A 15320-nucleotide genomic window follows, 5' to 3' on the forward strand; every position below is an offset into this window, starting at 1 on the left:
AATTGTATATCCCATTTGATAAAACATTTGAAAAACTGCTTGGTCACTGTCAACACATATGAAAGCCATACAACAAAAACTTACTCAAACTAAATCTACCGCCCCAACACCCCCCAAAAAAAACCAACCCCTGAAATTGTGTGGTTAAGGAAAGACAACATGATGATCAATCCACCAACCCTTGACTTATGAATCATTAATATTACTCCCTCAGATCAAAATCGAGACCTTGGAATTCAGATCGATGAGAACTTCACTATGAAAAAGCATATAAGCAAATTAATTAAAATAGGAGACTCCAAGTTGAGAATATTGCATCCACTGAAACCCTTGTTAATAATACAAGACTTCTGCACTGTCCTACAAACCCTTGTATTTTCAAAACTTAAGACTACTGCAATTCTCTTTTACTAGGCCTACCACTGAATCTACTAAAACTACTACAGCTACTTCAAAATGCCTTGGGAAGCCTTTTGCTAAGAACAAGGAGATTTAACCACATCACCCCCTCATTGATTGCCCTGCAACGGCTTCCGGTATAAGCCAGAATTCACTATAAAGTTCTAGCCCTAATATTCAATATTAATCCATATTTATTAGGAGTATCAATTCAATACTACACACCACAGAGAGACATAAAATCACAAAACAAAGGACCGCTAATGGTACCTTCAACTCGGACCACACATCTAAGGTAAATAAGAGACCAAATGTTTTCCATAGCAGCCCCCATGTTATGGAACTCACTTCCAGACTCAAATATGGCGTGCATCCTATGCGCCGGTAATCAAAATTAACAGCGTCCTGGGGGGGGGGGGAGTGATGCGGTGGCCTTGGGGAACGATTGGCCGGTGCTCCCCGATGCCACCGTGTCACCCCCCCCCCCACAGGCCCTTTAAGTCTCAGTGCCAGAGGAAAAAGTACCTGTGACATTCAGATTTCCCCAAAACCGCAGAGCAAGGCAGTCCCCTGCACAGCCCCCCTGCACACCAAGAAGCAGTCCAGGCAACACAGAACGTCAAGTGCAGGCCCCCTACTCTGTGCACCTGCCGCCATCACGACCCCCACCCCTAAGGACGACTGCACTAGAAGAGCCCTGAGCACGCACATTCCCGCACGCTGCATTCCAGGCAAATGGCACAGAACACAGCGAGAGGGAACACAAAAATGTTGAAATGAGGCACCACTGGCACTTTTTCCTCGGGCATGGGGTTGGGAGTGACCTTGTGTGGCTCTTTCTGAGGCAATTTGGGTTTGGTGTGTGGCAGCGGTCGCATGGAGGGGTGTTTGATTGGTGTCCTTTCTGTGGAGGGTGGGGTGTGGTGGAGCTGGTTGCTGGAGCATCGTCTGTGGTGACCGGGGCTGGGTCTTGCACATAACCCTGTTTGGGGTTTTTTTTTTGTTTTTTTTGAGGGTAGGTGAGGGGATGGTAGGTGGGGGATTATTGAAGATGGAGACTTGTGGGACTGCGGACTAAAAAAAAAAAAAAAAGTCTCAGTGCACGTGTAAGGAGACCCAGGGTAGCTGGAGGAGATAGTAGCGTCCTGGCATGGTGTGCGCACATGTCAGAGGTCCAGCGCTGGTGGCATCCAAGCTGCACTGAGGGAGGAGCCCAACAAGACCTCAGGTGAATGCAGTGGCTAACAAGACTTCTTGGAATCACAGGATGTAGGAATATGGGAGATCCTCCCTCCCTATGTTCCCTTCTCTCTCTCACCTCCATTTCTTCCTCTGTCCACCGCGTCACTCCTCCCCCCCGGACGCTGTTAGTATTCTGCAACACTTAGCAGCTTTAATCCTCCTACACTGTTAATGGGGAAGCCAATATAGAAAATTATTTTTTCCTTAAAAATGTGTAGAAAAAAAGGGGGTGCGTCTTATACGCCGGCAAATACGGTACCTTGTTAGTAGTATTAGAACCTGTAATCGCTGTTAGATCAACCAAGAAAATGCATGAATATGTAACAGATTATACAGTAGCTAGTGCAATATCCTAGAATATTTATGATTATGAACTAGAATATGTATACAATGCAGAATCAAACTAGAAGGTGACTGCAGAACACACAGTATATGCCAATTGACCATGAGGATTTTGTAAACTGTTGTGATCATCTCTTGGAGTGTCAGTATATAAAATACCCAAATAAATAAATACATTTTCCAGTATTGGGAAATATAGAGGAAGATAGTGAGCCTACTAGTATTACACTTGGACACGTTGAAAATGATCTAAAAAATGGACCAGACCTTAATCCAATCCACTTCTCAATTTATGCAATTCATGGGGGACTCTAAGAATAAATGAAAGAACCATGAGCTAATGTATATCAGCTATTGAATCTATAGCTATTACCTTTGTCTCTCAGGTTGAATCTCTTCAGACTTCTAGTGTTTCCTTTATAAAGGGCTGTGTGTTACATCATAATCAGATGGGGACTTGAAAATAACCAAAGGAGGAAGAAACAGGTATTTCCTGATGTGTTTAGAATCACTCAGCTTAGGAGGAAGCAATTCCTCCAGTTGAAACAAAGAGTTTGGGCTATCGGGGCCACTTATTTCCTGAAATTTATATGCAAGTGTTTGAGTAGGTTTCAAAATAATGTTTGTTTTTTCTGACCCCACTCAACTGGAGCCTTTTTAAAGGGATAAGCAAGGTTAATATTCTAAGTGGTTAGGTTATTTTTTCTTTTTGACTAGAAACCATCTTATATGGATTTTATTTAGAACGTCCTTAAAAGGTTTAATCCTGTTACTTGTGTGGTTGGCATAATTTGGACTTGTGAATATCCGGCTGTTATTGATATTTGCTATTAATGATGAAAACCTTAATAAAAATTTAAAAAAGAAAGAAAGAAAGAATTTCCATGTTTAGAAAGATGATTTCTGGGTGGGGAAGTTGGGAGGAAGAGATAGATAAGTAGATGAATATGGGCAAAGAACCCCGGCACAGGTAAAATGAACGAATCCATCCGAAGACTAATACATCTAGTTTAGGGGTATTAGTAAATGTTTTATCTGGATAGTGTACGATTAAAGTTGTATTTTACTTGTATGAATGTAACACTGTATCCTGCCCAGAACTGGAGATGGGCTGGTTAGCCATTCTTTTAAATAAAGATAAAGTGATGGGAGAAAGGGGGCAGGGTATGTATACGGAGAATACTGAAGTTGAACATATCTCGGAGTTACGGGAGGTGCTTACCTGCGAAGCGGATTTTTGCCAGGTCCAGTGGATGCAGCATTACGGTGGACAGCAGTCCCCCGCTGATCCCGGCCAGCAGGCTCTCGTACCTGACATGACGACAGAGCTGTCCGACGGCTGACAGCTGCTCGGCGGACTCCGAAGCCCCCGGCTTCGTGCGCTCGAGAGGGGTGCACGCAGGAGTAGGGGATTCGGCCACCACGCGTGACATGGAACGCACTGGGGCCTCGCAGGGAGGCCAGCGACGCTTGACACAGAGCGCCGAGCTCAAGCAGGTAAATCCGCACAGTCGCCTGCGCGGCAAGCGCCTGCAACCGGGCAACCCACGTGGCGTCAGAAAGGAAATGCACGTGACCTTCAGCCTTTGACCTCTTCCCCCCTGACTTCCTTTTTCCTGGCTGCCCATGTACCCCGCATGTGTCCTACTTGTGCAGTGAGAAGAAACTGTGTTCTACCAAGCCTGAGAATGTTACGTTCCCACAGCATGAAATCGCTGTATGTTTGCATGGGTTTAGCTAGGAAATGATCCGCACTATAGTTCCGAACACTTTGCCCATAACCATCATGGCGACGGGGGCGGGGCGACGGGGGCTGCCCTCGGACATCCTTCCCCCTCTCGCTTTCTCCATTGTAGCGTGGAAACGAGGTGAAGTGCGTTTGGTTAGGGTGAGCGGTGCTCGAAGATGAAGGTGAAGGTTTTGAGCAGGAATCCCGATGATTATGTCAGAGAAACGAAGAAGGACATTCAGAGAGGTGAGGAGCAATTGGTACGGTCCCCTGCCTCAGCGTTCGTTAGCGGCTGGGAGGCGGGTTTTGGTGGGGCTGAGCCAGCACTGTCTTGTGGCGGGGGCAGTAGTCTCTGCGAGTGTTTCCTCTCTTCCTGCTGGGGGGGTCTGATGTTGGCTGTTCATCTTCCGCTTGATTCCACTTCTGTTCGACACAGAGATCCGGCCCGTGTTTTCCAACTCTTTGTGGGTAGGGTGGCCAACTTTTGCATGGACCATAACACCTCACTAAACTTCATGTAGGGAGGGCACAGACTTCTGTCGGTTGTCGATTCATTCATTACTTGGCTTTCAACTACCCACTTCATACCTTGTTTTATAAAATATTATTTTAGCTATCCTCAAAGACATCAACCACGGCCTCTCTCATGCAGTTTTGCCCTCTGTCACAACTAAAGTCTTTCTAATACACACCCATCTCCATACTTCCTCATAAACACACAGCCTCCCCTCTCATACACATACACACACTCCCAAACACACAGCCTCCCCTCTCATACACATACACACACTCCCAAACACACAGCCTCCCCTCTCATACACATACACACACTCCCAAACACACAGCCTCCCCTCTCATACACACACACACTCCCAAACACACAGCCTCCCCTCTCATACACACACACACACTCCCAAACACACAGCCTCCCCTCTCATACACACAGCCTCCCCTCGCATACACACACACACACACTCCCAAACACACAGCCTCCCCTCTCATACACACACACACACTCCCAAACACACAGCCTCCCCTCTCATACACACACACACACTCCCAAACACACTCACTCCACTCTCTCTCACACACACTCACTCCACTTTCTCTCACACACTTCCAAACGCACAGTCTTCTCTCTCAGACACACACACACACACTTCCAAACGTACAGCCTCCCGTCTTGGACACAGGAAGTTTGCATTCCCTTTCCTTAAAACCTTCCCAGCCTTTCATCTGTTTCTTCCTTGTGCCACCTGTCTCTCAATATGCCCTGCCCCTCCTCTGTGCACGCATCTCTTGTGCTGCCCTCTTGCCTCTAGTCCCCTCCCTCCCCATGCTCGTGTCTTTCTCTTCTGCCTTCTTCCCTCCTGTCTCCCTCTCCTCCCCAGTGCCTTCCTTTTTCTCTGTCTCCTGTCCCCTTTGTGCCTTTTCTGTCTCTTCCTTCCCGTCCCCCATCAATGTCTCCCTCCTTCCCTCATGCTCCCGTTGTGCCTCTTCCCCTTCCCTGGATCTTCCTTTCTTATCCTCTCTCTGTATCTCTTGTCTCCCTTGCTATCTTCCTTTCTCTCCCCTTTTCTGTGTCCCTCTGTCTCTTCCCTTTCCTCACCCCGTGAATCTGACTGTCTGTTTCTCCAGCTTCTGCTCCTCTGTTCCGGTACCCCTCAGCTGGTTCGCTACAGCCCCTCTCTCAGGTCTTGGCCCAGCACTCAGTGAGGGAGGGGGAGTGACCCAGAGTGCATGGCTGTAGAGATCTGTGGAGCCACTGGGATTGAGGGCTGTACTGTACACCGCTTCCTCTCTCCATCCCGTCCATTCACAACACAGGAAAGGAGGCGAGCAGGTAGGAACACAGCTCAGTTTTGGGCTCTAATCTTTCCATATAACCAGGAAGCTGTGGGAAAGAGAAGAAACCTCTTGCAAAAATTGGATTTTTAGTGTCCGGTCAATACTTGTAACCAGACACTGTACAGCACAGCTGAAAACCTGGCTGTCTGATACAAAACTGTGTTACCTACATAAGCGAATCCATACAGCTTATATCACATCAAACACAAATCTGTGAAAACATTTTTTTATTTTTCATGAGACCACACAATAAAAATCCTAACTAGACAGAAAGTACTATCTAGCTCAACATACAACACATTCACACCATTCAGTCATAACAATAAAAACTTTATATTGCTTAATATGCACACATATTCGATTATATATTCATCAGAAATGTATATGGACATACAGTACAATGAATCCCACCCAAATGTAAACAGTACCATGTGCAAATACTTCAATTGATCTCAACGAAGAAATATTCAAATAAATCACATTCCCCAAAAATGCTTATGGATCTACAATATATATCATCACTGAAAGGCTTAACCTTTCCAATAAAAAGTTTGTTTAACCTCCAGCATCCAAAAGACAATTCAGCACTGTCCACGGGACTCCTCCAACAAGTGATCCTTGTTTCACCCGAAAACCAAGGGCTTCTTCAGGGATGAATTCTCGCCAAATCTCCACATACCACTAAATCCTCTTTAAACCAAAAAACACCTTGATTAAAAATCTGCCCAAAGCCCTTCATACACACCATCTCACATTCACCCCAACAGCTTATCTTACACACCAATTAGATACACTTCTGAAACAGCTCAATTCGCCGGTCTCCGGATTTATTTCTTTTCTTCATTTCAAATATCATTCGAACATATTAACAGTAGCTTCAAAGAGTAATATTTTAAATAATTGTGTCCAGTCGCACAAACTGCAACCAAGAATCTCGTATGCATATCCATTGTTATTATCCTGCATACCAGACTGGATGATTCCAACCATTGTTGATTGGGACTCGCCTGATTTCTTTTCTCCGATCCACTAATTATTGATTCATGTATGGGTTCTGCTGTCTTCCTTGCCTCTGAGCTGTGGGTTCAGTGGTAGCTTGGAACAAAGGAGGGTCCATGCAGGAAGAGCCAAAACACTATTTCATATACTTACTTTAACAACAGTAGTGCAATACGCAAAGTCTGATTACTCAAGGTTTTAAGTCTCACTGCTCCCCCAAACACAAGGTGTTTTAGCTCTGTCTGCTGCATTACTGAGATGTTGGCTCAGTCCACATAGTAGTGGCTGCGCCACAGCACACAGGTTGACTTCTAGCAGTGCATAGGCACTGCGCTAGCAAGGCATGGTCAGATACCACTGGGCCCTATCTGGCTATAGCGGCCCCTTCTGGTCCTGTTACTGCCGGGCCTCCCAGCACAGGTTTCTTATCTAGATGCAAGATTCTCACCTCTAGAGAGTCCCAGTCATCTTCTTACGGAGCTTCATGTTCTCCTGCCTCTAACACTGACTGTTCCTAACATAATGACAGCAGATAAAGCCAAATGGGCCAGCCAGTCTGCCCATTTATCTGCTTTGTAACTGCCACTCCATACAGGATACCTCCTATTGTTTCTAGATACCCAGCAGTTTTATTGAGCATGCTCACAGTTTTATATCTTTCACTCTTGGCTGTTTAGATTTCTCTTTTTGTCTATCCTGTCCACACCTTCCTGGTAGGATCTTCTCTCCTCGCATTGGCTATGTTGCCATATACCTAAGGGCAGGGAGCTAGAGAGCAAACTATAGTAACTAAGGGATCTTGCTCTGTGCTTGCAGCATGGGAAGTAACAGGACATAAGAACATGCCATACTGGGTCAGACCAAGGGTCCATCAAGCCCAGCATCCTGTTTCCAACAGTGTCCAATCCAGGCCATAAGAACCTAGCAAGTACCCAAAAACTAAGTGGGGCAGAGGTGAAACAGCAACAATGGCAAGAGTATACGTGCTCCTGACCAGATGTATAATACCCCCTCTTGCACTGTGTTGAGTTCTGTCAGCACCTTGCATATTCTTAACAACATAGGCATGTAGCACGTGTAACTGTTAAGGAACACAACATTCATAACATTATGACACTAGTCACAGGGTCCGACAGGGACCAGCCCTGCCCCCAAGTAAAGTGAAGAGGTAACAGGGGAAGAATGCGAGGTAGAAGCACAGCAACATTTCTTAGGCAGAGTAGAAGGTTCTGTGCCCAGAAAGGGGCAGGCCCACCAGCGGAAGGCCTGCCTACTGGCCTCCCCTTTATCCCAGTCCCTGGAGACATTGCATGACATCACAGAGAGCGGGACTTCCAGGGGCTGTCCCCAGAAACACACTGAGAAACGAGCAGGGTAGCAAAGTTAGTTCAGCAAGCAGGTACAGCAGAAACGCACAACTTCTGGCTGCCTACGGGCCGCCTCCTTTATCCCAGTCCCTGGAGAAACTGCATGATGTCATGGAGGACAGGACTTCCGGGAGCCGACGGCAGAGAGGGAAAAGAGCAGATTCAGCACAGAAACACACCTGCAAAATCTCCATATTAACCCGGGAGTCTCTGGGAAATTTGTATCGATTGCTAGGTTTCCTGGGGAAACACTGGAAAACTCAGCCTCCCTTTATTACTCCAGCACCTTCCCTTCAGGACGCAGCCCAGGATCTCTTCATGACTCAGAGCTTCTGTCCTTTCCTCTATAGCCAATTTCCATCACTTTCTGCCTGAGAATATTCTCATCATACCCTTCTAGAAAGCAGATCACTGCCAACAGATTGTACACCGAGGGGGATACAAGTCAAAGGGATTGTCCCTTTGCATGTTCTCTGGTGCACAATGAGTAAGCTTGAAAATACTCGGACTGAAGCTCTTCATAAGTCTGGTCTATTACATTTTATCTTTGCTAATTGGATGTTTGTTTACTTTTTATCTGTTGTATGTGTTGCTCTAACTTCTATGTCTTCTGTACCTGCAATAACAGGTAGAGGCCGTTATGGGGATCTGGGACCAGAACCATTTCTCATATAACTAGCTCTTATTCTAATCTAATTCCCTTAAGTTACTTGAATTCTGGGCTGGCAAATTCTTCACAATTTTTTTTGTGTGGCCGTTTGGTAGGTTCAAAATGGTCTCATATCAAAGATTTGATTACTTTTAAAGGTTTACATATATTATTTTTAACAGAGACTTGGCTTAAAAAAGGTGATTCATATTGTATATCTCAAGCTTGTCCTAAGGGATTTTCATTCTTCTATAAATGTAGGAATAGGCGTCAAGGGAAAGAAGTTGCTATTATTTCTCAGAATATTTAAGGTTAAGAGAACATAAGAAATTGCCTTGCTGGGTCAGACCAAGGGTCCATCAAGCCCAGCATCCTGTTTCCAACAGAGGCCAAAACCAGGCCACAAGAACCTGGCAATTACCCAAACACTAAGAAGAACCCATGTTACTGATGCAATTAATAGCAGTGGCTATTCCCTAAGTAAACTTGATTGATTAATAGCCGTTAATAGACTTCTCCTCCAAAAACTTATCCAAACCTTTTTTGAACCCAGCTACACTAATTGCACGAACTACCTCCTCTGGCAACAAATTCCAGAGCTTTCTCCTAGGTTTTGTCACTAAATTGATACTTTGTTAATTCAGTCTCATCTATTTCAGAAACTAGCTTTTCTTCTGATTTTTAATCCCCCTGATTCTACATTTTCATCTCTGTCAGAAACTATGGAAATTGTCCGATATATACTCAATTTCAAAATCTTATTACCTTAGGTGACTTTAGCACTCACCTTGATACACTGGATCGACTCTCTGACAATTTTTATTCATTATCTTGTGAATTTGGCCTCCATCAATGGGTACATTTTCCATAATGCAGGATATGGTAAACCATGTTTTACTCATTAAACACCTCGAGGAGATAGGCTTGGCAGACACTGTTTTGAATTAGTCCATTTCTTTTCTTTCGGAAATATATTTCCAGGTGGAATGGAACCAACAAGTGTCTGAAATAACCTCACTGCCTTTTGGAGTTCCACACCTCTGCTATTTAATAAGTTTTTATCAGCATAAGCAACTATAATACAGGATTGTGGCTTTGGGCCTTCTTTTTATATGGACGATATCCAAATTACTGACTTTGGATCTATCTGCTTTCAATCGATGTCTTGGTCAAGTTGCTGGTTGGTTACAAGATCATGGTCTACAGGTTAATCTGTGAAAATCAGAGGCTATGTGGTTTAATTTAAAGCCCTCTGTAACTCCACCCATTCCAAATATTCAGGCCGATACAGTACAGTGCGCTCCGGAGCGCACTGTTAGCCTGCTCTTGGACGTGCATTTTCCCTTACCCCTTATTCAGTAAGGGGAGGAAAACGCACATCCAACCCGCGGCACCTAATAGGGCCCTCAACATGCATGTTGAGGGCCCTATTAGGTATGCGCGCGGGATACAGAAAGTAAAATGTGCAGCCAAGCCGCACATTTTACTTTCAGAAATTAGTGCCGACCCAAAGGTAGGCGCTAATTTCCTCCGGCACCGGGAAAGTGCACAGATGTGCACCCTCCGACTTAATATCATAGCGATATTAAGTCGGAGGTCCCGAAGAGTAAAAAAAAATAAAAAAAATTTGAATTCGGCCTGCGGCTGTCGGGCCGAAAACCGGACGCTCAATTTTGCCGGCATCCAGTTTCTGAGCCCGTGGCTGTCAGCGGGCTCGAGAACCGACACCGGCAAAATTGAGCGTCGGCTGTCAAACCCGCTGACAGCTGCCGTTCCTGTCAAAAAGGAGGCGCTAGGGACGCGCTAGTCTCAGCTGTGCTCTTTTCTGTTGGCCATTTTGAATTACTAGTAGGTGTTTCTTGGCTAGTAATCCCACTTCTGACATTAGTTGTTGAAGGTTTGAGTTCTTCTCTCCTTCCTGCTCTTGAGGCTATGGGTTCAGTGGTGGCATGTAACATACAGGAAGGGCACAGCACACTTTATTTCATATTTATACTTTAACAATTGTAATGTGGCCGGCAGTCTGTGCACTGTGGGTTTTAAATCTCGCTGTTCCCCAACAAGAGATGTTTTAGTTCTGTGTCACACTGCTGCAGCCTTGGGGATGCTGGCTCAGTCCAGACAGTAGTGGCTGCTCCACAACACATTAGTTGACTTCTAGCAGTGCTCAGGCACTGGCACTAATATGCACAGTCAAATACCACTGGCCCTATCTGGGTATAGCTGCCCCTCCTGGTCCTGTTTCTGGCTGGACTCCCAGCCTCTATCTCTGGTATCACTCCACCAATACAGGTTTTTCTATCTAGGTGCAGGGATCTCTCCTGTAGAGTTTCAGGCAATCCTGTCTCTAACACTGACAGTTCCCAACTGTCTCTAAATACACATCAAACTAACACTGCAACCACTTTATTGATCATGCTCACAGTTTCATGTCTTTTTTTCTTGGTTTCTTAGGTTCTTCTGTGTGTCCTTATGAAATTCTTTCCTATCCACATCCTCCCAGGAGGTTCTCCTCTCCTCCCATTGGCTGTCACCATACAACTACAGACAGGGAGCTAAAGAGTAGACTGTAGGGCAGTGGTTCCCAAACCTGTCCTGGAGGACCCCCACTCAGTCAGGTTTTCAGGATATCTGCAATGAAAACGCATAAGGTAGGTTTGCATGCACATTTATCTCATGCATATTCATTACAGATATCCTGAAAACCTGACTGAGTGGGGGTCCTCCAGGACAGGTTTGGGAACCACTGCTCTAGAAGCTAGGGGTCTTGCTCTATGCTTGCAGCATGGGAAGCATCTGGAAGTGGGAGCGAGGTGGAACAGCACAGTAGCAGCAGCAATGCTTGCAAAGTGACAGAGGCATAGGTGCTACTACACAGATTGACAATACATCATAAGAACGTAAGGAATGTCTTGCTAGGTTAGACCAAGATCCATCCTGTCTCAGAGAGTGACCAGACTGGGTCACAAGTATCCTTCAGATCCCATGAATTAGAGCTATTTCCTTTCACTTGCTGCCTGAGATATCAATAGTTTTTAGTCTGTATGGCCAATAATGTATTATGGACTTTTTCAAGAACTTGTCCAAATCTCTTTTAAACTCCACTATGCTAGGTGCTGTGACCAAGTGCTTTGGCAACTGATTCCACAGTATTATTATTTGTAGTATTATTTGAAAGGGTAAATAACCATCCTTTATTTACCTGTTTTTTCCATTGATAAGCAAGCTGAATTAGCCATGACAAGTGGGTGTCATCATCTGGCAGCACCAAATAGACTCATCTCTCCTAGCTAGTGTTATGGTTTTGATGAAGTTGTGAATCCTGGACCGAGGTGAGAGATGTCTCCGCCCACAGGGAGGAGCCCTGTGGGCCTCACAGTTGGTGGGTGTGGTCTCAGCGATGTAGGACACAGCTGTGAGAGAGACTTTATTAGGGAGAAAAGATAGTACATAACCCGAGGAGTGGGAAATGTAATAAACACAGTCTTTGAGCAAATACAGTAGTCAAGATGATGATGTAGAAACGAAGATCCGGTAGTGGCCTGCAACGTGGGGTATGCCGAGGAAGCTGTACTATAGATGCCAAGGAGGCAGAGGTCTGTGATACAGGAACCAGGCCGTAGACCTTGTATAGATGGAGCAATATCCTGAGGCACAGAATGAGTAGCGTAGACAGCCTGAAGAGTGGTAGTGGCCCGAGGAACGGGGTACACAGTGAAATCTTCAGTGAGGTTGATAGAAGTTGGAGAATGTACTCACACAAGGATGTCCCAGCAGAGATACCCAAGGAGCGGGTCTGGAAGTCCTAGGCAGGAGGGCCCTCCGAGGAGCGGATAGCCAAGATGCGGAAGAGCCCCCGAGGAGCAGGTACTCAGAGCGTCCGAATACCAGAAAGAGAGTCTGGAACAGAAGATCCAAGTTAGAGCAGATTTAACAAGCGAGAGAACTCCTTGCTAACTCGTCTTAGCAATGGGCCAGTCAGTATAAGTACATTAGCGGTGCTGACGTCATCAGGAGGGGACGCCCCCGAGGTTCCTGCCATGACATATATATAAGGAGGCCCTGCGCGTGCGCGCCTAGGTGATGCCGGAAGTATGATGACGGTGGCAGTACACACGCTGTCCGGGGACACCGGGGAAGTCGGTGTTCGTTGGCGGAGGCCGCCATTCTCCCAATGATTGAAGGTGCAGGGAAAAAAGAGGTGAGCATGAGAGGGCGCAGCCGTCTGCGACAGACAGGTGCAACACTACCTCCCTTCTTAGGGACCCTCCCCGGGGGTTTCGGCTTCCTGGTATGAGTCAGATGGAATTGCCTGATTAGGTCTTTGTCCAGAATATTACTTGCAGGTTCCTGGCTGTTTTCCTCTGGTCCGAATCCTTCCCAGGAAATAAGATATTCCCATCATCTCCCATGTCTCCTCACATCTAGGATGTCATCTACCTGGTAGGTTATGTCTTCCTTCGTAAAGAGGGGCTGCAGTTCAGGTGTCTGCTTAGAAAATTTGGACAAGATGAGCGGTTTCAGCAGGGAGATGTGGAAGGCATTGTGGATTTTTAGTGTTGATGGTAATTGCAAAGCTGTATGTGACTGAACCCAGGCGACGTAGTATAGGAAATGGTCCTATATACTGAGGTGCAAATTGAACTGAAGGCAATTTGAGACGAAGGAAACGGGTACTTAACCATACCTTATCTCCGGGCTGAAGTTGTGGAGCTGCTCTGTGATGGGCATCATAAAACGTCTTTGCTTGTTGTCCAGCCATTTGAAGCAGACCTTTAGTGTGTTCCCACAGCTGATGTAACTCTTGTGCTGAAGCTTGAGCGACTGGAGAGGTCAGCGATAAGGGTATCGGTAATGGAGGTAAGGGCTGGCAACCATAGACTAGTTGAAAGGGTGAAGAGCCTGTGGAAGCTGAAGCATGTGAATTCAGTGCAAATTCTGCCCAGAGGAGCAGTTTAGCCCAATCATTCTGTCTTGAGTTGACATAGGACCGGAGGAACTGCTTTGAAGTGCGGTTCATCCTTTCAGTTTGTCCATTGGCTTGCGGGTGATAGCCGGAGGTCAGATCCAAAGAAATATCAAATTTCTTACAGAGAGATCTCCAGAACTTGGCTGCGAATTGTACTCCTCGGTCAGAGAGTATGTGCTTTGGCATGCCATGTAAACAGATTATATGACAGATGAAAAGTTTTGCAAGTTCAGGAACAGAAGGTAGTCCGGGTAGAGCCACAAAATGTGCCATTTTGGAAAACCGATCAACGGTGACCCATATGGTGGTGTTAACACTAGACACAGGGAGATCGATTGGAAGTCTTCTGTCTCCTCCAAATACTGCACATGCCATCAGAGCCTGTTGCTCTTCCAACCCATGACATTCTGAACCTGTTAAAAATGAGAATGTGGAAAACGCCTATTTGTGGCTTTCCTACGGCCAGGAAACTATACCTCATAATTCTGGTTGTTCTCGGGCAAATGGCAGCAGTGGTACATGTGGTCTCCATGATACACATCAACCTGAAGTTCTCCAGTGGGGCCGCCTCTCTCAGTGGGATCAAGTACGTCAGCCTTGTTGCATCCTGTAAAGGTAACCATGGAGATCCATTAGTAGCTGGATGCAAAGGTCCTGGAACTAGGTGTCCCTCTTTGAGCTGTACCTCATCAGGTAACACTGATGATGGATGTGTCCACCAGGGGATGGAGTGTGTGCATACAGGCTTTTTCCAAACTTGAGGGATTTAGTTGTCAGTGGAATGCCTGTTCCAGATCAACCTCTTGAGCTGTGAGCCATTTGACATGGATTGAGAAAGAAAGAAAAAGAACTTAAATACAAGATCTTAACCACTATTCACAACTTACTTTATAACCCCAATTCTGTATGGCTTTGCTCTATGCTACACATATATAAACCAACAAGACAACTTCGATCTACCGATAAATGTTTACTAGAAATACCGTCAGTCAGATCCACCAGCCTAGCCCTAACAAGGAAAAGAGCTTTTTCAGTTTTTGGCCCATCTTTGTGGAACTCAATACCAGACAATATTCGGATGACACCTATCCGAAACGAATTCAAAAAGCTGGTTAAAACTTTTCTATTCAACGATGCATGCAATTACAGTACTATCACCTAAATAAATATCCTGAATTATCCATATCCGTTTGACACTTGCTATGAAAGAATTACATTATTTTATTTTATTTTCTTTATGTATGTGAATTATGTTTATGTTATATACTTAAATTTGTTTTATTATGTATGTAAACTTGTAAACCGTCAAGACGGACACGTAAGTGACCCCATGTGCGGTATATAAAAAACTTTTAAATAAATAAACTTGAATCCAAACCAAATAGTAATGTTCTGTGTGAACAAACAAGGGAGCATAGGGTCCTAGATACTTTGCAGGAATCTCTGAGAATTTGTGAGTGGGCTGTTATTCACAAGGCTTTTCTCCAAGCAAAGTAACTTCCTGGGATCTCCAGTATGCTGGCAGAGCACCTCAGCAGGGATTTTCACCTCCATGAATGGTTTCTGGACTATGTGGGATTTTCACCCCCCCTGAATGGTTTCATGGTCAGCAAGCTATTCAGACTCGGGGGTAGTTTGGTCAATTTATTATTTGTTTGTTTGTTTATTTATTTATTTATTTATTTATTTATTAAAGGCTTTTTATATACCGACTTTCTTGATACAAATCAAATCAACTCGGTTTACATCGAACTAAGCAGTAACTATAACCAACCA

General features: G+C 45.2%; 2 protein-coding genes across 2 annotated transcripts in view; one reads left to right on the forward strand and one right to left on the reverse strand.

Annotated features, from left to right (window-relative positions):
• Positions 1–3631, reverse strand: part of SLC25A32 (solute carrier family 25 member 32) — a 98944-nt gene extending 95313 nt beyond the window's left edge. Inside the window, exon 1 of the mRNA XM_029591857.1 lies at positions 3206–3631. Within this exon, the coding sequence (XP_029447717.1) occupies positions 3206–3611 (406 nt within the window). The 5' untranslated portion in view covers positions 3612–3631. The remainder of the gene's footprint in view (positions 1–3205) is intronic.
• A 192-nt stretch (positions 3632–3823) lies between these two features.
• The window catches only part of DCAF13 (DDB1 and CUL4 associated factor 13), a 207943-nt gene continuing 196446 nt past the window's right edge, over positions 3824–15320 (forward strand). Inside the window, exon 1 of the mRNA XM_029591856.1 lies at positions 3824–3958. Within this exon, the coding sequence (XP_029447716.1) occupies positions 3889–3958 (70 nt within the window). The 5' untranslated portion in view covers positions 3824–3888. The remainder of the gene's footprint in view (positions 3959–15320) is intronic.

The sequence above is a fragment of the Rhinatrema bivittatum genome, chromosome 2 (assembly GCF_901001135.1).
Source record: "Rhinatrema bivittatum chromosome 2, aRhiBiv1.1, whole genome shotgun sequence".
NCBI lineage: Eukaryota > Metazoa > Chordata > Amphibia > Gymnophiona > Rhinatrematidae > Rhinatrema > Rhinatrema bivittatum.